We start from the raw sequence: 23,747 nt of genomic DNA, 5'->3' as shown, positions 1-23,747 counted from the left end.
CTGCTTCTCGACCTCGGTCCTCTGCCCTTTGCCATGTGGCACAGTCCTTGCTGTCTAAGCCCAGGAGACCCAGTCACCAGGCTGCCACTCTGACGGCTCGTGGGCTGGGGGCCAGGCAGATTGCTGGGGCTCTGTCTTTACTCTCTCGCTGACCCTCTGCCCTGTGCCCCTTTCTCCTGCCAGGCTGCATATGACAAGGTTAGGAAAGCCAAGAAGCAGGCAGCAGAGAGGACCCAGAAACTTGATGAGAAAAGGAAGAAAGTGAAGCTTGGTAGGTGCCATCATAGTGCTCGGTGGCCTGTGGTTTCCTGTGGCCATTTTCATTCATCTCCCTCACCTGAAGCTTCACTTCCAGCAACTCATCTCAAAGCCTTTTGGCTCAGGCTCTGGGCAAAACACTGTTCTTAGAGGTTGGTTCCTAAAGACACTCTTAGGAATAATAACAATAATAAGGTTTAATATTAGCTAAGCATTGTGACAAATGCCTTATTGTCCCTTTAATTATCATAACTATACAAGGAAGTGTGGGTACTAAACATTTTTTAAGAACATGGTTTTTTGAGACAGGGTCTCACCCTGTCACCTAGGCTGGAGTGCAGTGGCATGATCTCAGCTCACTGCAGCCCCCACCCTCTGGGTTCAGGCGATTCTTGTGCCTCAGCCTCCCAAGTAGTGGGACTACAGGCATGCACCACTACGCCCAGCTAATTTTGTACAGTTTTTGTAGAGATGGAGTTTCACCATGTTGGCCAGGCTGGTCTTAAACTCCTGGCCTCAAGCTATCCACCTCAGCCTCCCAAAGTGCCAGTATTACAGCTGTGAGCTGCCATACCTGGCCTCTGAAGCCATTTTTTATAGGCAAAGGAGCTAAGGCACCAAAAGTTTAAGAGCTTGCTGGAGCTGGTATTTAAACTTATCCAGTGTGAGTAAAATTGGTGCTTGTGGCCGGGCGCGGTGGCTCACACCTGTAATCCCAGCACTTTGGGAGGCTGAGACGGGTGGATCATGAGGTCAGGAGTTCAAGACCAGCCTGGCCAAGATGGTGAAACCCCTTCTCTACTAAAAATACAAAAATTAGCTGGGTGTGGTGGCGGGTGCCTGTAATCCCAGCTCCTCGAGAAGCTGAGGCAGAGAATTGCTTGAACCCAGGAGGCAGAGGTTGCAGTGAGCTGAGATCACGCTGCTGCGCTCTAGCCTGGGTGACAGCAAAACTCCATCTCAAAAAACAAAACAAAAAAATTGGTGCTTGTATTCACCATTTCTGGCTGAGTCTTCTTTTTTTTTTTTTTTTTTTTTAAAGAAAGACGGGGTTTTGTACTGTCACCCAGGCTAGGGTGGCACCATCATGGCTCACTGCAGCCTCAAACTCCTGGGCTCAAGCAGTCCTTCTGCTTCGGCCTCCTGAGTAGCTGGGACTACAGGTGTGAGCCACTGTGCCTGGTTGGGTCTTTTAGTTTGTTCTAACCCCAATTCCTACCCGGAGTTTTCACTTTGAGAAGCTCCCTCAGAAGGATTCAAAGAGGTCCAGGCTTTCTCTTCTCTAATAGCTTTATTGAGGTATTCTTTGTATATCATAACATCAACCCATTTCAAGTGTACACTTCAATGATTTTTCGTAAATTTACCAAATGATGCAACTCTGACTATAAATCAGATTTGGAACATTTTCATCAACCCAATAAGATTGCTGCAAGCATTTTTCTTTTCTCACTTAAAAAAAAAAATCACTGGTTATAGCAGCATGGTCCAAGCACTCTTTTTTTTTTTTTTAAACGGAGTTTTGCTCTTGTTGCCCAGGCTGGAGTGCAGTGGCACGATCTCGGCTCACTTCAATCTCTGCCTCCTGGGTTCAAGCGATTCTCCTACCTCAGCCTCCCAAGTAGCTGAGACTAAGTTGCGCACCACCACACCTGGCTAATTTTTGTATTTTCAGTAGAGACGGAGTTTTGCCACATTGGCTAGGCTGGTCTCGAACTCCTGACCTCAGGTGATCCACCCCGCTTGGCCTCCCAAAGTGCTGGGATTACTGGCGTAAGCCACCGCACCTGGCCCAGTCCAAGCATTCTTTACTCAATTTTCTCCTTTTCCTCTTGCTCTTCAACATCCATATATTTTAATATGTGCATATAGCATCCCAATATCCATTTCTCTATTAAAAGAAAAGCAAGTGCCGGGAGACCCCATCTCAAAAAAAAAAAAAAAAAATAGAAAAGGAGAGTCTAAGTAAGTAAAGTGCACAAACTTCTCTGGCCTAAGAGAAGGGTTTTCTCACGGCAGCTGGCCTGGCACATGGTTGCAAGCAGGTTTCTCTTGGAAGGTAATGCCCTCACACAATCTGGGACCCAGGGTGATGCCCTAACACTCTGCCCATCCCTGTAGCCAGGTCCACAGTGAGGCTTGGTAAATGTGAGTTGAGGTGGGAGGTAAAGGAGACAGTGAGAATTTGAGCTCAGTGTGTGAAAAGAATCAAAGCCAAAGCAAGCCAAGCTGTGGTGCCAAACCACAGAAATCGAGCCCAGCAGCTCCGCCCATTGGCACCCCTGACACATGGCCCTGGGCTGCTGACATAAGCACCACCCACACCATGTTCACTAGAGAGAACCAGCTTCGTCAGTGTGAGCTGTTTTTAACTCTTCCAGACCCCTGGCTACTCTGCTAGACCCCATACTTCTATGCTGTGATTTTTCTCAATGGAAATTGACTCGGGGGCATGGGCATGGAGGGAGGGGACAGAGTTACTGTATGGTCTCGTCGTGATTGAGACTTTGGGGAGGCAGCCAGAGCTGCGGTGGGCCGAGGCCACGTGGAAACTGAACAGACCAGCAGTATGGTCATTCAACCCTTGTGTCTAGACCTGGAGGCCCGGGAGCGGCAGGCCCAGGCCCAGGAGAGTGAAGAGGAAGAGGAGAGCCGGAGCACCAGGACACTAGAGCAAGAGGTGAGCACTCAGGCACACTGGCCAGAAGGCCACCTGCAGGAGGAGGAGGTGGGGGAGGACAGACCTGGTGGTCGCCATGGCAGGAGAGGGCATGCTCTTTGCACCTTCAGTGGGAGCTGGGTGATTTGTCCCCCCCACAGGTTGCTGAGTCCTAGCTTGCAGGTGGAAGCTCCCAGGGACTTTTTACAAGGTGAGCCAGCCTGGAACTGGACCTGCACAGAATTGTCACCCCCGCCCCCTGCTCTGCAGATCGAACGCCTGAGAGAAGAGGGTTCCCGGCAGCTGGAGGAACAGCAGAGGCTGATCCGGGAGCAGATACGCCAGGAGCGTGACCAGAGGTTGAGAGGTGCAGGTCCATCACCCCGCCTATCTCCCCTCCAAGGCAGCTCCAGATTGCTCAGAGCGGCCACGCTGGCTGTTCGGTGGAGCTGCCGTGGAGGCTTCTACCTGCTGGATCCCTGGGGTCGCCCCATGGTACCTTACTCTGACACATGCCACTTATCCTGTCTTCCTCCCAGTTCTCTGGGGCCTATTTGCTTTTTACTCTGCCTGAGATCTCCTGGCCACCTTTGTCTTAGTCCCAAGCAGAGGTGGCCTTGTTTTGGGACAGATCACCACGGGGAGGGGCCCTGGGACACTTTGTTTCCGTAGAACCTCATGGTCTGTTTCTCTGCCTCCTGTCCCTAGAAGGTGTTCCTAGCTCTCCATTCAGAGAGTGCTGACAGGTGGCCTTCAGGAGGCAGCTGGGTAGACCACCCCTGGGGTGGCAGCTTCTCTGGGGATGGGCATCTACTTTCCCCACCAGGCCCTCAGCAGAGCTGGGCAGGTATTGCCCTTGGTCAGGAGTGACCCTTTCCAGATCCTTCTGGCCCTGGGCTGCATTTCCTTTGGGAGAATCTCTGACTCCCTCATATTCTACTTTTCTTCTTTTCCCAATATTTCTAGGAAAGGCAGAAAGTACTGAAGGCCAAGGAACCCCCAAACTAAAGGTGAGCCTGGGCAGGATCTGTGGGCCACCTCATACTCACACAGCCTCCCCTCAACAGGAATAGATGCTTCCTGTGGCTCGAGGGTTTCTGGTGGGGCCGCTGGATCTGCATGGAGCCAGCATCATTACCATCTCCCTCCATGCTGCAGCCTCCTGGAGATCAGAGCTTGCCACGAAAGGCTGCTTTTAGCCCTGATCACAGGGCAGAGGATTCCCTAGAAGCCCTCTCAGGAGAGGGTCTTCTGGATGGGAAGCATCCCTAGGGTGAGCAGGCCCTCCTGCTACAAGTTCCCAAGGGGAAAATGTTCCTGGTGGCACTCCCCAGATTGCAGGAGCCTTGGAGACTTGGAGGGTGGGAGGATGTCTGCTCAGACTGTCAAGCTCAGTCGTGGGGTGAGGTACTGTTCAGCCAAGAATCAATGTTTCATGAGGCTGTCTTTTCAGCTAAAATGGAAGTGCAAGAAGGAGGATGAGTCAAAAGGTGGCTACTCCAAAGACGTCCTGCTACGGCTTTTGCAGAAGGTCGGCCCTGTTGACGTCCACTCTTTCCTATCATCTCAGTCCACGTCTCAGCCCACACCCTAGGTCTCTGCTCTCAATGCCTGAACTTCCCTTAACATATCTACCTGCTTTTTTTTTTTTTTTTCTGTCTCATAGACCACGGGACGTCCTAGAGACTTCTCCCGAGGCTACAGCCTTCCTTTCACTTGTGTGGCCATGTGCCCCCTTCCAGCCCTCTGTCCTTTGCTACCTCGGTCTAACCCTTACCCTTAGAAGCAAAGAGCTTGGCTGAGTGGGTTGGGAGGGACGAGGTGCATATCTGGCACAAAAGCCCCGTCCTTTTCACCACGTTCAACTAGCAAGGACGCTATGCAATGAAATATGTCAGTCTAAGTCACCAGGGCTTTGCTCATCATTCCTTTGCTGCTCTGTGTTCCTAGAAAAAAATTTCTTTCTTTCCTATCTCTGATCTCACTTCACTAAGTAGGTGGGGCAAGAAGTTATCTCCCAGCTGAAAATGCCCCATGGGCCTCAAGGTAGCCCAGGCTTGTCTCTGGCATGACCTGGGCCATCCTGAAGGCCAAGTCATGCTTATTAGGACCCCTTTGTCCCCACAGTATGGTGAGGTTCTCAACCTGGTGCTTTCCAGTAAGAAGCCAGGCACTGCTGTGGTGGAGTTTGCAACCGTCAAGGCGGCGGTGAGTGCTGCATGAGGCTTGGGAGCCCCTCGTGGCCCTGTCATTCTAGGGCAGGGACCTAATTCTGTGGGCCCTCTGAGTTAGGTAGTCCGCACTCCTAGGGAATCTCCGGGCCAGCTTAGAGCCAAGGCTTTTCCCAGGGGCCCCTGACTCCTGGAAATAGAGGCACCGTGTGTGAAGGGATGGATGGGGGGTGCTCTGGGGAGAAAAGAGTACAGACTTGATTCTGCTCCCTGCTGGTGCCTTCACACCCTCCACCTGTACCCCTTGGGGCTGTGAGCCCCAGCACTGCCTTCCCACCCTTTTTGCTCCTCGCCTCCCCACATCAGAAAGCTCCCCCAACCCCTCTCCCGCAGGAAAGGCCAAAGCGTTAACACCCATCACTTGAAGGCTGCTGAGGTTGGCATCTCTGCTTAGAGGGCTAGAATGCTGGTTCTATTCTCTCTGTGGGGGTAGAGAGAGCCTCTTTATAGCTGACTCAACGGATGGGACAGGACTAGATGCTGTGTTTGGCAGGAGCTGGCTGTCCAGAATGAAGCTGGCCTGGTGGATAACCCTCTGAAGATTTCCTGGTTGGAGGGACAGCCCCAGGATGCCATGGGCCGCAGCCACTCAGGACTGTCAAAGGTGAGGAGTCAGGCCTCGCCCGGCTGGGCACTCAGGTCTCGGAGCTCTTCCTACCTGGGCTCCTCTCAGACTCTTTCCTTCCAAATTCAGGTCTTGGGGCCTAGAGTGAGCTTGGCAGGTCCACCAACCCAGGCAAGAGGGGCCGTGATTTCACGTTGAACCCTTTTCCTCTCTGAGGGCCAGAGAGGCCCCACCCACAATGTATTCTTAGACCTTGCTTTCTCTCCATATCTGGTCTCCTGTTGGGACTCTCCTTCTCACCAAAGGGATCTTCCTGGCCCTCAGGTTGCTTGGTTGTGGCGTGTGAAGCATTTGGAGCTTAGACGACCCAGTGCTACAGAGAAGGGGCAGGTGACTACTAGGGCAGCCACTTCCTTCCCAGCGCTTCCGTTTTCTGGATGTGTCTCTGGCTGCCCCAGACAGGGACCGACTGTCAAGAGGCAATATCTCCTCTTAGAAGTAACCCTGGCAGGCTGGGCGTAGTGGCTCACGCCTGTAATCCCAGCACTTTGGGAGGCCGAGGAGGGCGGATCACCTGAGGTCAGGAGTTCAAGACTAGCCTGACCAACATAGTGAAACCCCGTCTCTACAAAAACACAAAAATCAGCTGGGCATGATGGTGCGCACCTGTAATCCCAGCTACTCAGGAGGCTGAGGCAGGAGAACCGCTTGAACCAGGGAGGCAGAGGTTGCAGTGAGCCGAGATTGTGCCATTGCACTCCAGCCTGGGCAACAGAGCAAGACTTCATCTCAAAAAAAAAAGTAACTCTGGCTACCCTGCTGACACGGGGTGCTGCCTGCCCAGAGTCTGGGTGCCCTGCCTGGGTGAAGTGTAGACCTTCCAGCTTGTGTGTAACCCCCAACCCGCAACCATGGCCCTGGTGTCTTTTGGCCTGGATACAAAGGCTGGGGCTGTGGGGCTCCTGGCCACACCTGTCCCCACCTTGGTGGAACAGATTGCTTTGGGGGCAAGATCTAGCAACCTGGTTCTCCCCTTCTCTGCAGTGGCCTAGGGCCTGTCTGGTGTGTCCACAGACCCTCAGCAGGCTGGCAGGAGGCTGCTCTCATTACTTTACCCACACCAGCCTGCTCCTCCACTTGACTGGGGTGACTGGAAAGCAGCTTTCTGCAAGTGTGTCCCAGATCCTGGATGGAGGGAAACGAACTGGCCTGGGCCTGACTCAGGGCCCTGCTTTAGAGACCTCATTCCCACCTTCAAGTCTCAGCATTTCACAGCCCCAGATAACACTCCATAGATTGTGTTAGAATTGTATTCATCCTCTCCTGTACCCACAGCTCGGTACCTATACACAAGGGGAGGAAGGAGGGAGGCCACCGATTTAGGTCGTAGAAATGGTGTGTGCCGGAGCTTCCCTCTCCCCTTTGCTACTCTTAGCGAGTCCTGGGGTCCACCAACACATGGCCCAGCCAGTGCTGCTGAGCTCTGGTTTCTGTGTTCTGGTGAGGCCATGGGGTGGGGCCGTAGCACAGCCTGTGGCTTTGACCCAGTGGGCTTGGCCTGGTTGGCAGGTCCATCATCGGAGGGTTCAGGCGGCAGAACTCTCTAATCCTGGGAGACGGTTCTGGAGACCAGCTGTGCCGCTTTGCTGTTGAATGCCCATCCCTGGATCCAGTTCTCCTCTCTTCGAGGAAGGAAATCTGCCAGGGCTCCCATCACTAATAATTCTGGGAATTCCCCAAAGCACCCCTTTGCAAGCCGTGCACGTGCCTTTGGCTGGCATTCTCTAGAGCTGCCTTCCTTCACCAGGGATTGCTCCAGGTAGCTGTGTTGGCAGACTGAGCCACGTCCTCATTTCTGCTAAGGATTTGCCTGGTCTTTTTCCTGAGTTATACTCTCTCTCTACCTATCTCTTCCTACGTGGCCAGCCCCTGTATGCGTCTCGCCTTTGCTGGTGGCTCCAGGCCATGGTCTAGCCAGCGCTGTCCATTAGAACTTTGTGCAGCGATGTTTACGTCCATTCTGCACTGGCCAGTGTGGTAGCCGTTAATCATGTGTGGCCACCGGGCATTTGGAATGTGGAATCTGGAATAATGGCGCAGCTGAGGAACTGAATTGTTAATTTTATTTAATTTCAATTCAGTGTCATGCAGTGAGTGGCCACCAGAGTAGACCGGGTCAGGCCTTCTCCCCTTTCTTCCCGGGCCTTCCCACTTTCCTCTTCTGCCTGGGTTGGACTGCCTTTACCCAGGCTTGTCCCGTGACCTCTCTGTTGACAGTGGCTTCCCAAGAGGCTGGCACAGGCCTCTCATCTCCTCTGCCCAGTCTGTGTCCTCCCACTTCCTGACCTGACCCCGTGCCACCTTTTGGCCCTGCCAGCCTCGACCTGGTTCCTGTGGTTGCCGCACATACATAGCCTCCCTTTCCCGGCATAGCCAGCTTCCTTCAGGGTCCTGCCAGGAAGGGCCGCCCCCCCCGACATTTCCAGCTTGCCTCTGTCCCTCCACTCTGGGGTGCCTGGGAGGACTGTTCAGGACCCAGAGAGCAGGCAGAGCCCTGGATTCCTATCCTGGAATCCTCCCCCAGGATGGAGAAGCTCTGCCTGTCTGAACCTTCCAGCGATAGGCCTGGAGTCCTATCCCTGTCCTTTCTTTAATCCCCAACCTCTGGATCCTCCAGTCACCCTGGCTTTGCCCACCCTCACCCCATTTAGAAGCTGGGCTCGCTAGGAAACTGCTCCCTTAGCATCTGCAGAACTTCCTCAAGAAGTGAAATCCCCAGGTCCACTTTGAAGGAGAGGAAGGGATCACTGAGGTCTGGGGTAGGTGTCCTCTGGAAGCAGGGAGTGTCCACAAGGCCCTTCTCTGAGTGCTGGTGGAGGGCACTGGACAGAGAGAGCGCCGATGGCAAGGTGGCAGAGTAGGTTGCTGTGTAGGCAGGTGGGGGCTCCAGGATGTTGGGGCAGCTTGAGCTCTCTCGGTAGAGGCGTGGGGGCTTGGGTGGGGCCAGCAGGGTGGCCCGGGGCTGCTCGTCCCCCCACAGTGGCAGGCGCCGGCCATCTGGCCTCCCTTGTAGCTCCCGGATGACTTCTCGGTTGCTGTACTCCTCGTGGTCCCCACCCGCTGTGCTGGCCTGGCTAAGCACACTGCCCTGTCGCCGGAGCCGCCGCGGCCGCCCCAGGCTCAGCCGCTTGAAGAAGGAGGCGTTGCGGAAGGAGCCTTTCCGCCAGGTCTCCATGGGGCCCAGGGGAGCCAGCAGACAGGTGTTCAGGAGCAGCCAGGGTGCATGCGGTCCCTGCTGGGGCAGTGAGTGCCAGCAGCTGGGGAGGCTCCCCTAGGAGCAGAGGCCTCGGGGTTTCCGCTCAGCACAGACCTTTGACCACATCTTGGATGGTGAGAGGAGGGCTCAGGAAGAAGGAACTTTTTTGTCCAGGAGAGCAGACAGCTGGGAGTTCCTGGCAGCAAGATTTTCCCACAGGGACAGGACTGGCCTGGTTACTGAATAGGGCAGTGGAAAAAACCCCAGAAGGAAGAAGCAGCACTTACTGGAGCCAGAATGAGGGCAGCTCCGGCGGAGGCAGAGGTGGACCTTCTCGGGCTGGGTGAGGCTGGCGAGCACTCCTTCCACAGGCAGGCGGCAGATGGCCCGAGCTCACTCGCCTGGTGTTTGCCTGGCTCCTATGCGTCTCTGGGGCAGTGTGGGGCCGTGCCCTCTCTGCCGGTGGCTCCTGGACTCTGATGAGTGGCTTGGCTGTTTGTGGCGGTGGAGATGTGTTTTTGTTCTCAGCTGACTCAGTCAGATGGGAAGCCAGGTTTCGTGCTCTTGGGTAATTGCAGCATCCGCGTGCAGGGATGGGGCAGCTGGGACCAACACCCCAGGGCAATGGGAGCTTAAGATTCCTCTGGGGACTCGTGTGGGGGCAGCCCTGCTTCATGTGTCACCACGCGGCTTCCTTTCTCATCACAGCCCCACCACCCTGGGCCCCCAGCAGGTGCGCCTGGCTCCCTGCCCACAGTGTCTGGGTAGGAGGAGTTCGGGGCGGGTGGGAGTTAATTGAAAGGCAGGCGTGTGGAACGATTGTTGGGGAAGTAAGAGACCTGTAGCTGGTATGGGTGACTCAGCCCTGCTGTCAGGCCCTCACGAGCAGGACCTGCGGGAACAGGAAGCGGGGCAGAGGGTATGTTAACGGGGAGCAGCGCTATGCCTGTGATGGGCGGGCTCTGCTGCCCAGGGTTGGGCTGGGGGCCCGCCAAGGGTGGCTCCAAGTTTTCTTGGCAGAGCAGCATTAACCTGGGGATGGGAGACGTGGCCTCCTCTTGGCCTGCCATCAGCCTGGCTGCTATTTCCTTGTCCTCCCTTGTTTTACCCTAGAGGGCTCCTGCCAGGAGAGCGGCTGCTGAGGGCCGGGCCGTGCTGCCTCCTACACCTGGCTGTGCTCCAGCCCTTCCCCTCTGGCTACCGGGCTTCCTCTGGGGTCCTCCTTCTCTTGCAGGAGGCTGGGCCAGGGAGGCTGCCGTGAATTGTCAGCCGTGCTCTGGGCCACGCTTAGCAGTCCGGCCTAGCTGGGACTGCTGCAGCCGGGGAGAGGGGAGAGGGGAGAGGGGAGAGGTGCAGCTATCGGGAGGAACAGGGGAACCCAGGCTGAGTAACACTTCCTGTTTCTCTACACCCCTTACTCCAAACCTGCTGGCCAGGGCCTGGCATCTCAACCCCAGCCACTCCCTTCCTATTCCCCGGGTCACTGACCACCACATTTTCCTCCTGCCTTGTTCTGTGACAGCGTCCCCACGTGGGGTACCATGGATCAGGGCCCGACAGCTCTCTGCTACGGGCAGGCCACCGCATCTTGCAACCCCTGGCGTAGCTCACTTCTGTGCCAACTCAGGTGGGCTCCACACTTCTCTGAGAAGTTGTTGGGACCACATGATCATCACACAGCCTAAGTGGCACTGAGGGAGGAGAAGGTTTAATTCCCACCGCAGACCTTATCAGGGCGTGGGTTGGCAGCTTAGGCCCCGCTGTAGAGCTGCTTCTCCACCCTACAGCCTTGGCCCATTCAGACGGTTGTTTATTATTCTTTTGATTATTTAAATACAGCATTCCTTAATCTCCCGCACTGTGCTGGCAAGTTCATAAAAGCTTTGAGCCATGGGCCCTGCCCTCCAGGAGCCCTGGTGTGTAGTTTTAGAGGCACGCTGGCCTCATACTTGCCTTTCTCCCCTTCGAGGGTGGGGCATTCCGGGCTGCCTCGGGTAGGGCTCCCTTCTGCATCCTCAGCAGGAGCCAGACCACAGGGCACCGGGCATGCACAGTGCCAGGGTCAGTGCCCAGCAGAGCCAAGTGCATCCCTGCTCCTCAAACAACTTCCCTTCCTTGGGAACCTAAGAGGCAGAAGCCATGGGGCAGAGGGAAAGGGGTGAAGGATAAAGGGCCCAGAGGAAATGAAGGGAGACGAGGGCCCGGCTTAGAGGGCCCGCAGGTGATTCCTGAGAAACAGATGGACCAGAGCTGACGGGGCCTGGGGAAAGGGAGGGGGAGCTGGCTGGGTAGAAGCCGGCCTGGAGGCCAAAGGTGGCGTGTTCTGGGGTACACAGGCGAGCCAGGATTCCAAAAGGATGTTCCGGGTTCCTTCCCTTCCTCTGCCGTCCTCCCTCCGAGACTTAGACCGCAGCTCTGCCTCGGCACCGTACTCGGAGTCTATGAGGCTGTGCCCTGATGTCCCTGACCCCTCCCTGTCCCTGCTCTGTCCGACAGGGCTCAGTGCTGTCAGAGAGAGACTACGAGAGCCTCGTCATGATGCGCATGCGCCAGGCGGCCGAGCGGCAACAGCTGATCGCACGGATGCAGCAGGAAGACCAGGAGGGGCCGCCCACATAACCCCAGCTCCAGCCATCCACCCCTCAGCCCTTTTCTTCAACGTCACCAATAAATTTTTTTTTTTTTTTTTAGGATTTTACCTCTATTCCATACATAGGTATAAGGTGCTGGGTTCTGCCGCAGACGGCTCCACCCAGGCCTGGCGCCCCTCCCAGGAAGTGGGCAGACCCCCAGGGAAACGCTCCGCAGGGTGAGTCCCAGAGTCCGTGCACAAGCAGAGCACAGACACAGCCACTCATCACAGCCCTTTATTGGCTTGGGCTAGCTATGCAGGAGCCACGCGCCAGGGCCGCTGGGGTGCCCAGCTCCGGCCCGGGGCAGCTGCCCGAGGAACATGGCCTACACAAGGCCCTCGGCCCAGGCCCGAAGCAGGAGGGCAGCTGGGAGCACCAGGGCACCGGGCACTGCCCTCTCCCACTGCTTGACGCAGGGTTTCAGAGAAGGCCATTCACTGCCCGTTGGGGCTGGGCCCATGGCGGTGATGATTTGGGAAGAGAGGGGCAAGGCAGATGGTGAAGCAGGAGCTTGGAGGTCAGGGCCCACAGCAGCCCCTCCACAGGGGCGCCCCATCTGCAAATCAGCGTGAGAAGGTCACTCCTTGTGCAGACACCACACCAGCGTCTGGCCCACCCCCGTCATGCTCAGCACACGGAAGCCCCTGCGTTCCAGCTTGTCCAGGACTATGCGGGGAGGGTCATCGACGTAGTATTCATAACTGCAAAGAGACAGGATGGGTGGGGTGAGGAGGGGCTCACAGCAAGCTCCTGGCACAAAGCTAGTGTCTGCGGCAGGCAGCCTGGCCACTCTTGTAGTGACTCACACTTGCTGGCTGCTTGCTGGGCGCTGGGGTAAGTGCACGCCCCCTGCCTCCTCCCCTTCTAGGTACTTCACGAGCTATCTCATTTGTTCTTCCCAACAGGCTAGTGAAGGTGCCACTGATGGGGCCATTGATAGATGAGAAAACAGAGGGGTTAAGCAGGTTCCCCAGCGTCCCAGATGGTAGAGCATGTTAGTCTGACCACAGCCCTGCCGCGGCGCTCCCTGAGCTTGCTCCCCACCCAGGCTTCCAGCTGGGAGGAGGTTGAGGCTGCAGTGAGCCATGATTACACCACTGCACTCCAGCCTGGGTGACAGAGTGAGACTCCATTTCAAAAAAAAATAAGCCTCCAGGCCCCTCACTGCCCTGGCTGTCCTGCAGTTCTGAAGCAACAAGGCTGAGCCCCAGTAGCTCCTGGCTCTGTGCACCACTCCCTAGCATGGAGAATGCTGGTGGTCCTTCTTTCAGGTTTAATTGATGCTGAAAGACCATGAAGCAGACAAAGGGCTCAAGCCTCAAGCTGGGCATGGAGAGGCAAGTGCCTCATGGCAAAGGGAGGGGGCTGGCTTCTGTCCCCGAGCCTTGACCCAGGGGCTGGGATCAGCCCTCCTCTTTCCCCAATTTGAACTGGCACTCAATCTGACAACTCTTTTCAGAGAGCCTGTGTAGCTTGGGTTCTCCCTGCCTCCAGGGGTGAGAGGAGGAATGGAAGCAGTAGTCACAGTTTAGACATGGAGGCATTAGGAAGGATGCCAAGGGAAATGGCTAGGTCCCCCGGCAGCAGCCACCCTGGAGGTAGGACGTAGGCTCCCTGCTCCATGCTTCTAGGGCTTAGCTTTGCGACTCAGCCAGATCCTCACGACAAAAACCTTTCTCTGTGCCTGTCTATGCTTGATGGGGTCCAGCTTAGGAGAGGGCAGGGCAAGGAACAGTCCGCTAGTGGAGTCCTAGACCCAGGGAATGGACTGTTTCTGCGGTTCCAGTAAGGATGTGGAAAGCTTTCAGAGCAAGGCTCATGGGGGAGAGGGGGGATGTTGGAGAGGCTACAGATGGGACCAACTCCTCCAGAGAACAGAGCCCCAGGATGCAGGCAGGGGGCTCTGATGCTGGGCCCTGTCCCTGGGCTTGGAGGTTGTGTAAAGGGAGCAGAGGCAGGTCTAGGGGCTGGCAGGTAGAGGATACTGAGGGAGGCTGCTACTTACAAGTTGTTTCCCAAGACACTTCTCTTTGAAGCCCCCAGATGCTGCATCAGCTCTGGATCCGACTGTTCATCGCCCACCATAGTGGGGCCCACCTCCTGCAAGGTAAGCCACAGTGGCTGCTTGGCTGGCTGCCAGAAGGTGGTGCAAGGTCTTGCCTGTCCTTCCTCCCCTGCCTGCTAGCCCTGAGTAAGCTTCAGGTAAAGGCTACAGAGAGTAGCGAGGATCCTTAGGGGCTGAGCACAAGCTGTGAAGGAGTGGAGCCCATCAATGATCAGGAGGAGCAATGTAGGGGCCCTCCCTAGTGCCTTAAAGCTCAGCTTTAACTGGGCAAAGTATCAGGAGCCTATAGTCCCAGCTACTGAGGCTGAGGTGGAGGATCGCTTGAGGTGGGAGGAGTTTGAGGCTGCAGTGAGCCATGATTGCACCACTGCACTCCAGTCTGGGCGACAGAGTGAGACTCCATTTCAAAAAAAACAAAACAAAATAAACATTATGTAAATGAAAGAAGCCAGACTCAGATCACATTACCACAGAAAGGTAATTAGTGGTTATCTAGGGCTGAGGGACTTGGGAGAAATCAAGAGTGTCTGCCAGTGGGTACAGGGTTTCCTTTTGGGGTATTAGAAATGTTCTAAAACTGATTATGGTGATGGTTGCACAACTCTGAGTACACTAAAGAAACAACAACACTGAATTCTACACTTTAAATCAAAGAATGTATGGTATGCACATTACATATCAATAAAGCCATATCTTTTAAGAAATAAGAATCACTTCCAGGGGGGCCATTTCCAAGTATGGGTTCCCAAGCCCCAGACAGAGTTTTAGGAGGTCTGGGAAGGGACCCAGGAATCCACATTTTAGCAGCTGAGCAGATGGCTGCTTCACAAAGCGCTGCCCAGGGCTCTGCAAGAGCTCTCTGTTGGGTGGTGAACCCACCAAGGAGGTTGTGTACCCTTTGCTGGTTCACCCCAGCACTGGGCAGTGAGCAAGGGCAGAGAGCACCTTGCTGCCCATCTGGGAGGCAGAGTCATGTCTTTCTGAAGCTAAAAGGGGACTCCTGAGGGGCAATCAGAACCTTTTTACAGATAAGGAAACTGCACCCAGAGAAAGGAACGTGACTTCTAACTCATGGTGTTCCCACCTCTAACTGCACAGCCCCTTCTCGCCTTCCTTTTTTCCCAAGCAGGGGGTTCTTTGTTTTCTTCCTTCCCTAAAGCTTCAGGGATAGCCCTTCCTGGAAGTGCCTAAGGGTGCAGCTAGTTGCTGTTTATGGGTCAAGGACTTGGCACCGGGGTTTCAGCGCCTTGGCACGTCCTTATCTTTTCCAAACCTCTTTCCCTCAGGTTATTCCCCCTTTTTTCTCCTGCGGAGCGGCTCTGTGCAGGGCACTGGGTGCTGCGCGTGAGGCCAGGGCTCCCTGGGTCTCTCCCGCGGACAGGTAGGACAGGAGCCGGAAGCGCCCGGAGGTCGCCCTGTTGCCGGGACGCACGTACCCGGGCCCCTTCGCGGCAATAAAGGCTCCGGGCCGGCCAGAGCTCGCTAAGTCCCAGGAGCCGAGCTGAGCCCGCTTCTCCACTCCCTCTCCCCGGCCAAGGGGGCGTGTCTGGGCGGGTTCCCGGTCCAGCCCCCGGTGGGTGCAGCCCAGGAGGGAGGCATGAAGGTGCGGTCGCAGCCCCCTAGGGCCTGGTCCCGGCTCCAAGTCGCCAGGCGGCCGGTACTTACCATGCGGATCTGGGTGCTGATGAGCAGGTAGGGCATGGTGCACGCGTCCCGGCCTGGCTCCCACCGGGGGTTCTAGGCTGGACGCCGACTCCAGCCCTTCTCGCGTCGGGACTGCGACGCGCAGCTGGGAGTCCCGTTACTCCGGCTCTGGCCACAGGCGGCGTCAATCCCGGGGCACCTCGCCCGTGACCGCCGTGGCCGCCAATCAGGAGCGGCTGCCGTGACGCGCCCTGCAGTCGGCGGTTCGGGACCCGCCCCCGCCCTCCCGGCGGCGGACTTGGACCCCGGGGCCCACCTGAGGCTTCCGCCGAGTGATCCAGTTGCGGGAAGGTGGAGTGCGGGGAGGAGAGGGCGGTCCCACGACCTGGAAGGATACTATCCTGAAGCTCCAGCGTCCTCCAGGACGCTTAGTGCTGCTTTCTTTGCAGCCTGTGATCTTACTGCGTCCCCGCGCGCGTGTTGCCCCCGCGCCCGCTTCTTGCAACGCTGCAGGCCAGGTTCCAAAGTCCCTGCCAGGCTGAACCCAGAGCAAACGGCGTCCTCACGGAGGCCTCTCCAGGCCCCAGTCCACCCCTCTCAGAGACGCCTCGACAGCTTCAACTGGGCCCCACTTCCCCTCGCCAAGACATGCGCTCCAGAGATTCCTTAAGCGCTGAGGAGGCCAGGGCACGAGGCTCGGAGCTAGCCCTGAAGGCGACAACTAAAATACCACCCAGGGCGCACTGCGCATTCCCCCTCCCAGACCCTAATTCCAGCACAGAGGCGGATCCTTGCTTTTCTGTGGACCCGCAGGAAAGTCTGTAAAGGAACCGCGCGCTTGGCTGGGTGCCAGGTCTGGAGTGACTGAATGTACGGAACCTGGCCTTCCCTCCCCTGAGCTTCCCGCGCAGCTGGACAGACGCGGCGCACGCGCAGGAGGTCACTGGGCAACACCTGGGGCAAATGAAACAACTTCCCCCGCACCAGCCACCAGTGAGCGGCTGCGAGTTCCCAACGGTGCGTCTACGCCCCTCATCCGCATGTATCAAAATCTGACAACTCATCATTCTTTATCTGCCTTGTTGTGATTGGTTTTCTTTTTTCTTTTCTTTCTTTCTTTTTTTTTTTTTTTTTTTTCTGGACATGGAGTTTCGCTCTTATTGTCCAGGCTGGAGTGCAATGGCGCGATCTCTGCTCACCGCAACCTCCGCCTCCCAGGTTCAAGCGATTATCCTGCCTCAGCCTCCTGAGTAGCTGGGATTACAGGCATGCGCCACGACGCCTGGCTAATTTTGTATTTTTAGTAGAGACGGGGTTTCTCCATGTTGGTCAGGCTGGTGGCAAACTCCCGACCTCAGGTGATCCACCCGCCTTGGCCTCCCAAAGGGCTGGGATTACAGGCGTGAGCCACCGCACCCGGCCTGTGATTGGTTTTCTAGAAAATAAAGCAAAACAAAAACAGCCTGTAGGTAGCCTTCCCTCCCATGGGAGGGTAAAAATCTTCACTTTTTAAGAGGGGCATTTATAGGGGATGCTGCTGTTCCAACACTTTGACAGACGTGGAGAGAGCTATAAGGGAAGCAGGAAGTTGTAATCCTAAAGGTTCCTTAACTGGTCTAATTTATTATTCTGTAGTTCCTACCCCTGCCCTCTTACCCACTGACCTAACAAGTTAGCCAGAGAGATAAAACACATTCATGCTTAACAAAGGATGTGTTAAAACTGACAGAAGGGCCGGGCGCCGTGGCTCACGCCGCTAATCCCAACACTTTGGGAGGCCGAGGCGGATGGATCACGAGGTCAGGAAATCGAGACCATCCTGGCTAACACAGTGAAACCCCGTCTCTACTAAAAATACAAAAAATTAGCTGGGCGTGGTGGGGGGCGCCTGTAGTCCCAGCTACTCGGGAGGCTGAGGCAGGAGAATGGCGTGAACCTGGGAGGCGGAGCTGTAAGGGAGCCGAGATTGGTTGGGCCACTGCACTCCAGCCTGGGGACAGAGCAATACTCCGTCTCAAAAAAAAAAAAAAAAAAAAAAAAAAAAACTAACGAAAGATTAATGCCCAGGAGCTCCTACAACTCAGTGAGAAAAAGACGAACAATGGAAAAAACAGGGGTAACTGACTTGAATAGGCCCTTCACAAAACCAATAAATATATAACATGATGCCCAGTATAGCATTAGAAATCCAGGAAATACAAATTAAAGTCAATTTTACTTTTTTTCATTTTAACCACATTTATTTAAACCACAAGACCTTGTAGACACAGTGGCTCACGCCTGTAATCTCAGCACTTTGGGAGGCCAAGGCGGGAGGATCACTTGAGCCCAGAAAGTTGAGGCTGCAGTGAGCCATGATTTGGTTTATTTTTAAGTAATTTATTCCTACTTAAAGACAGATTACCCTACATGTGAAAGCTATGCACAAAAATCATCCACTGATTAGAAGGATTTTTTTAAGTTATACGATTGACCTTGGTTTTTACAATGGTAAATGAAAAACATAAAATTCTTCAGTTGAATGAAGTATGGAAGGATTTTTATGTTGTCATTTTTTAGTTAAAACAGAGCAAAATATAACTCACTGGAATATAGAGATAAGAGCTGAGCCAGGCACGGTGGCTCATGCCTGTAATCCCAGCACTTTGGGAGGCTGAGGTGGGTGGATCACTTGAGGTCAGGAGTTCGAGACCAGCTTGGCTAACATGGTGAAACCCCGTCTCTACTAAAAATACAAAAATTAGCTGGGCGTGGTGGCACACACCTGTAGTCCCAGCTACTTGGGAGGCTGAGGCAGGAGAATCGCTTGAACCCAGGAGGCAGAGGTTGCAGTGAGCTGAGATCATGCCATTGCACTTCAGCCTGGGTGACTGAGTGAGACTCCGTCTCAAAAAAAATAGCCGGATGTGGTAGCACATGCCTGTAGTCCCGCTTGAACCTGGCAGGCGGAGGCTGCAGTGGGCCAAGATTACACCACTGCACTCCAGCCTGGGCAACAGAGCAAGACTCCATCTAAAATAAATATATGAAAAAAAGATAAGAGCTGAATGAGCATGCCACAAATGGAGAAAGGGGGTATTTTCACAGAACCAGTATTTTTCCCAGTCCCATCTCCACTTGATGTCAATCAGAACACACCACTGGCCATTTTACAAAAAACAAACAAAAAACACAAATGCAATATGCTGGTGCACACATACCCATTACTGTATGTACAACAAAGGAAAGGGGAAGGTGAAAATGAAATAAAACTATACTATATTGGTCGGGATGTAATGGAACCAAATTGCAGTTTTCTAATTGAGGATGTAATCTTGGTCTGTAAGAACAGAGGTTTGGAGTAAAGTAGTAGGTTCCTTTTTTAGTAGACACCTGTCTCCTGCAGGAAAACGTCAATTGTGTATTCATCCTCCATTACCAACTGTGCAGGTATGTCTGTTTCATTGATTGGCTGCCCATTAAATCTGAATCTGATCTGCCTCATTGACAAATCCTGTTATTCACAATAGGCTCTCATCAGTTTACTAGGTGGTGTATGCCTCTTAAACTGCGCCACAGAACTATCCTGCCATACCACCTTCAAATAAATATGATCGTTGTTCTCAGTCTTAACTTCTTCCTTGAGCTTCCATGGCCATGGCAAGCACCAGAATCTCTGCAGCTGCTGCTTCACAAAGCAGGTACTGTTACCGCCCTCAAGGGAGGGTCGCTTGACCCGTCCGGTGCAGTTCTCACCAATAGAATGAAACCAGGTTCAGTAAAGCAGAGCAGAAATGTTCATTGGTCAAGAATGGAAAAGGGGAGCTTCTGCTCAAAGCACCTGCTCCCTGGACATTGGGTAAAGGGGGATCTTAAGGGTTTTTTGGGCAGATAGGTGAAGACTGGGGTAGGGATTCCTGGATGGGTTCTTCCAGGAGCAGCTGGAATGTGTAGATTCTTTTTGCACCTGGCACTGTTTGTGCTTAGCAAGGTACATTTCTCCACACTGGGTGCAGATTTTAGTATAGCAGTGAAGCAGTAACTCAGGTCAAGGCAGCACTGCTGAGTTCAATTCATCTTGTCACTGGTTCCTGGTTATTGGCACCTGGCCTTTGTTTCTGTAAGCAAGCACGGCTGGGAGGATGGTTAATTTCACAGGTTTTGGGGCTTCCTGAAAGAACTGAGGGCCAGCGCAGTGGCCCCTGCCTGTAATCCCAGCACTTTGGGAGTCCAAGACATGCAGATCACCTGAGGCTGGGAGTTAGAGACCACCCTGGCAAACATGATGAAGCCCCGTCTCTACTAAAAATACAAAAATTTGGCTGTGCACAGTGACGCATGCCTGTAATCCCAGCACTTTGGGAGGCCAAAGCGGGTGGATCACTTGAGGTCAGTAGCTCAGACCAGCCTGGGCAGCTGGTCTCTGCCCAGCGAAATCCTGTCTCTATTAAAAAATACAAAAAATTAGTTGGGCCTGGTGGCGGGTGCCTGTAGTCCCAGCTACTCGGGAGGCTGAGGCAGGAGAATCGCTTGAACCTGGGAGGCGGAGATTTCAGTGAGCCAAGATCAAGCCACTACACTCCAGCCTGGGCGACACAGCAAGACTCCGTCTGAAAAAAATAAAATAAAAATAGAAAAATTAGCCAGGCATGGTGGCATGTGCCTGTAGTGCCAACTGTTTGGGAGGCTAAGGCACAAGAATCACTTGAACCCTGGAGGTAGAGGTTGCAGTGAGCCCAGATCACACTGGGCAACAAAGCGAGATTCCATCTCAAAAAAAAAAAAAAAAAAAGAATTGAGGTCATGTTGCGGTAACAGTACCAGATCCAACCAAACAAGCACATAAGCAACACCAGGAGTACAGAAGACTAAATTACTTTTTTTCTTTTTTTTAAGAGGCAGGGTCTTGCTCTGTCACCCAGGCCAGAGTGCAGTGCTGTGATCAAAGCTCACTGTAACCTTGAGCTCCTGGACTTGAGGCATCCTCCCACCTCACCTCCCACATGCCACCATCCCCAGTTAACTTTTTTTTTTTTTTTTTTGTAGAGACAGTCTCACTGTGTTGCCCAGGCTGGTGTCCAACTCTTGGCCTCAAACGGTCCTCCTGCCTCTGCCTCCCCAAATACTGGGATTATAGGCATGAGCCACTGTGCCCAGCCTAAGCTACCTTTTTTTTTTTTTTTTTTTTTTTTTTATTGAGACAGAGTCTAGCTCTGTTGCCCAGGCTGGAGTGCAGTGGCACAATCTCGGCTCACTGCAAGCTCTGCCTCCTGGGTTCACGCCATTCTCCTGCCTCAGCCTCCCGAGTAGCTGGGACTACAGGCGCCCGCCACCACACCTGGCTAATTTTTTGTATTTTTAGTAGAGATGGGGTTTCACGGTGTTAGCCAGGATGGTCTTGATCTCCTGACCTCGTGATCTGCCCGCCTCGGCCTCCCAAAGTGCTGGGATTACAGGCGTGAGCCACCACGCCCGGCCGTAAACTACATTTTAAATCTGCAGTGAGATAGTGCTTTACAGGTTAGCAAAAAATAAAATAAATAAATAAATTTAAAATGTTAAAATCTGTAAATATCAAGTGTTGGTGAAGATGTCAACAATCCCACTACCGTTGGGCTTGCAAGTTGGTGTGAATGATACCCTATGATGCAACCAAACCTCTCCTAAATAAACCTCAGGAAAACTCACAGCCATCAGGATACATGTACAAGAAAGTTCACAGCAGCACTGTAACCAGTAAAAAACTGGAAACAGCCCTTATATCTATCAAAATCAGACTAAAAGTTTTTGAGCTAGGTTGGGTGGTTCACACTTGTAAGTCCCAACACTCGGGGAGGCCAAGGCAGGAGGACTGCTTGAGTCCAGGATTTTGAGACCAGTCTGCGGAACACAGTGAGACCTCCATTTCTACAAAAAAGAAAGTTTCTGGCTGGGCGTGGTGGCTCATGCCTGTAATCCCAGTGCTTTGGAACGCCAAGGCAGAAGGATCGCCTGAGCTCAGGAGTTTGGACAACATAGTGAGACTCTGTCTCTACTGAAAAATTAGCCGTGCATGGCGGCACACACCAGTAGTCTCAGCTCCTCGGGAGGCTGAGGTAGGAGGATAGCTTGAGCCCAGGAGTTCAAAGCTACAATGAGTGGTGATTGTGCCACTGCACTCCAGCCTGAATGGCAGAGCAAGACCCTGTCTCAACAACAACAACAAAAAATTATTTATATATATATATATATATATATATATATATATTTCTAAAAGGGTTGGGCATGGTGGCTCATGCCTGTAATCTCAGCATTTTAGGAGGCCGAGGCAGGAGGAATGCCAGAGCCCAGGAGTTTAAGACCAGCCTGGGGAATACAGGGAGATGCCGTCTCTACAAAAAAATTAAAAAATTAGCTGAGCATGGTGGCATGTGCCTGTAGTTCCACCCCTGGCTGAGGTGTGAGGATATTTTGAGCCTGGAAGGCAGAGGTTGCAGTGAGCTGAGATCATGGCAAGCCTGGCTAATTTTTTTTGTATTTTTAGAAGAGACGGGGTTTCCCCATGTTGGCTAGGCTGGTCTCAAACTCCTGACCTCGTGATCCACCCACCTCGGCCTCCCAAAGTGCTGGGATTGCAGGCATGAGCCACCGCACCCAGCCAATTTTTGTATTTTTTAGTAGAGATGGGGTTTCACCATATTGGCCAGGCTGGTCTTGAACTCCTGACCTCGTGATCCGCCTAACTGGGCCTCCCAAAGTGCTGGGATTACAGGCGGCAGCCACCGTGCCCGGCCTAGAGAAAGAATTATTTTTTAAGGCATCAAGAACCTTAAACGTTATACACACGGGTAAGGCCACCATCCCAAGGCATTTGACTTGTCACCTCTCTTGGAAGAGCCGGGGTAGATGAGGCAGATGTTCTGGGCAGAGGGCAGGACAACAGTTTGGGGTCTGGTCTGCTCTCTTCTCAGGCTGGGCTGTGGAGGGGGTGGGAAGGTGGGCAGTGCATATCTCAGGCAGCCAGGCCTTTATTACATTTGCAAAGCTGGTCTGCAGATGCAGCACAAGATAAAGAGCTCTGTCCAGAACCACCCACCACACTGCTGATTGCCCTGGCAGACACGTGCCTGCCAGATAACATCTTTAATATCCAGGGGGAAATGAATTCCCCTGCTTGGTCTGCCCATTTGGCCTAGCCTCTCATCACAATCCGTTTATCTCACAGAGCTGCCTCCCCCCACATACAGAGAGGAGAAATTATTCTTCTGCCACTGAGCTTTCTGCCACAGCTGAGAACACACTGTCAAAGTGGCAGGGCGTGCTGTGGGTCACGCCTTCTTTTCTTCCTTCCTCCATTCAGCTTTTATGGATGCTTTTGCATTAGAGCTGTGCCAGGCACAGGAGACCTGGGTTGAATCAGGAGTGAACCCCATCCTGGAAGAGTGGGCAGTCCAGTGGTGTAGACAGAGTAGAAAGCAAATAATCACAGAACAGAGTGTAATGGGTCTGGTGCAGTGGCTCACGCCTGTAATCCCAGCACTTTGGGAGACTGAGGCGAGCAGATTACTTAAGATCAGGAGTTTGAGACCAGCCTGGCCAACATGGAGAAATCCCGCTTCAAATAATCACAGAACAGAGTGTAATGGGCCTGGTGCGGTGGCTCACACCTGTAATCCCAGCACTTTGGGAGAATGAGGCGAGCAGATTACTTGAGGTCAGGAGTTCGAGACCAGCCTGACCAACATGTAGAAATCCGGTATCTGCTGAAAATACAAAAAGTAGCCAGGCGTGGGGGTGCAAGCCTGTAATTCCAGCTACTTGGGAGGCTGAGGCAGGAGAATTGCTTGAACCCAGGGGCGGCGGAGGAGGTTGCAGTGAGCCGAGATCGCACCACTGCACTCCAGCTTGGGCGAAAGAGCGAAACTCCGTCTGAAAAAAAAAAAAAAGAGTATAATGGAGGCAATAGAGCCACAGGAGCAAAGCAGGGTGAAAAGCTTAATTTCACCAAGGTGGTGGTCTGGGAAGGTTTCCAGAGGAAATTTTTATTTCCTCCAAAATAAAGTGTATATATATATTTTTTGTTGTTGTTGTTGTTGTTGTTTTGAGAGGAGGCCTCACTCTGTCGCCCAAGCTGGAGTACAGTGGCGAGATCTTGGCTCACTGCAACCTCTGCCTCCCAGGTTCAAGCGATTCTCCTGCCTCAGCCTCCCGAGTAGCTGGGATTACAGGCGCGCACCACCATGCCCAGTCAATTTTTGTACTTTTAGTAGAGACGGAGTTTCGCCAGGTTGGCCAGGGTGGCCTCGAAATCCTGACTTCTGTTGCCCAGAGTGCTCATGGCTCACTGCAGCCTCGACGCCCTGGGCTCAGTGATCCTCCCATCTCAGCCCCCAGAGTATCTGTGACTACAGTCACGTGCCACCACGGCCGGCCTCCTGTATTCTTATATATATACAATATCTCACAATTAAAGGGAAA

At 53.7% G+C, this 23,747-nt stretch overlaps 3 protein-coding genes and 1 pseudogene across 3 annotated transcripts in view; 1 reads left to right on the top strand and 3 right to left on the bottom strand.

Moving 5' to 3' along the window:
• DNAJC17 (DnaJ heat shock protein family (Hsp40) member C17) overlaps positions 1 to 14,371 on the top strand; it is a 43,137-nt gene extending 28,766 nt beyond the window's left edge. Inside the window, exons 4-11 of the mRNA XM_009249727.4 lie at positions 184 to 271; positions 2,853 to 2,938; positions 3,188 to 3,284; positions 3,884 to 3,927; positions 4,371 to 4,448; positions 5,045 to 5,125; positions 5,642 to 5,752; positions 11,466 to 14,371. Coding sequence (XP_009248002.2) covers positions 184 to 271; positions 2,853 to 2,938; positions 3,188 to 3,284; positions 3,884 to 3,927; positions 4,371 to 4,448; positions 5,045 to 5,125; positions 5,642 to 5,752; positions 11,466 to 11,588 — 708 coding nt within the window. The 3' untranslated portion in view covers positions 11,589 to 14,371. The remainder of the gene's footprint in view (positions 1 to 183; positions 272 to 2,852; positions 2,939 to 3,187; positions 3,285 to 3,883; positions 3,928 to 4,370; positions 4,449 to 5,044; positions 5,126 to 5,641; positions 5,753 to 11,465) is intronic.
• Positions 7,010 to 9,888, bottom strand: C16H15orf62 (chromosome 16 C15orf62 homolog). Its single transcript, XM_002825310.5, has one exon. The coding sequence runs from the start codon at positions 8,946 to 8,948 to the stop codon at positions 8,421 to 8,423; it is 528 nt and encodes a 175-aa protein (XP_002825356.3). The 5' UTR covers positions 8,949 to 9,888; the 3' UTR covers positions 7,010 to 8,420.
• GCHFR (GTP cyclohydrolase I feedback regulator) lies at positions 11,824 to 16,174 on the bottom strand. The gene is made up of 3 exons (XM_002825311.6): positions 15,333 to 16,174; positions 13,608 to 13,702; positions 11,824 to 12,303 (listed from the first exon to the last, which is right to left on the bottom strand). The coding sequence occupies exons 1-3, from the start codon at positions 15,366 to 15,368 to the stop codon at positions 12,180 to 12,182; spliced, it is 255 nt and encodes an 84-aa protein (XP_002825357.1). The 5' UTR covers positions 15,369 to 16,174; the 3' UTR covers positions 11,824 to 12,179.
• A 2,132-nt stretch (positions 16,175 to 18,306) lies between these two features.
• On the bottom strand, positions 18,307 to 19,050 carry LOC103892492 (small ubiquitin-related modifier 2-like; annotated as a pseudogene).
• Positions 19,051 to 23,747: the final 4,697 nt, after the last annotated feature.

This window comes from Pongo abelii, chromosome 16, assembly GCF_028885655.2.
Source record: "Pongo abelii isolate AG06213 chromosome 16, NHGRI_mPonAbe1-v2.0_pri, whole genome shotgun sequence".
Classification (NCBI taxonomy): Eukaryota; Metazoa; Chordata; class Mammalia; order Primates; family Hominidae; genus Pongo; species Pongo abelii.
The sequence above is the reverse complement of the archived record's forward strand: the minus strand, read 5'-3'. Positions and strand labels throughout refer to the sequence as shown.

What these genes read in the sequence shown, in the direction of transcription:
- GCHFR (XM_002825311.6), bottom strand. Translation starts at nt 15,368, where the DNA reads ATGCCCTACCTGCTCATCAGCACCCAGATCCGCATG. An exon ending in TCAGCACCCAGATCCGCATG is followed by an intron (nt 13,703 to 15,332) that starts GTAAGTACCGGC and finishes CTTACCTTGCAG; the next exon opens with GAGGTGGGCCCCACTATGGT. An exon ending in AGTGTCTTGGGAAACAACTT is followed by an intron (nt 12,304 to 13,607) that starts GTAAGTAGCAGC and finishes GTCTCTTTGCAG; the next exon opens with TTATGAATACTACGTCGATG.
- C16H15orf62 (XM_002825310.5), bottom strand. Translation starts at nt 8,948, where the DNA reads ATGGAGACCTGGCGGAAAGGCTCCTTCCGCAACGCCTCCTTCTTCAAG.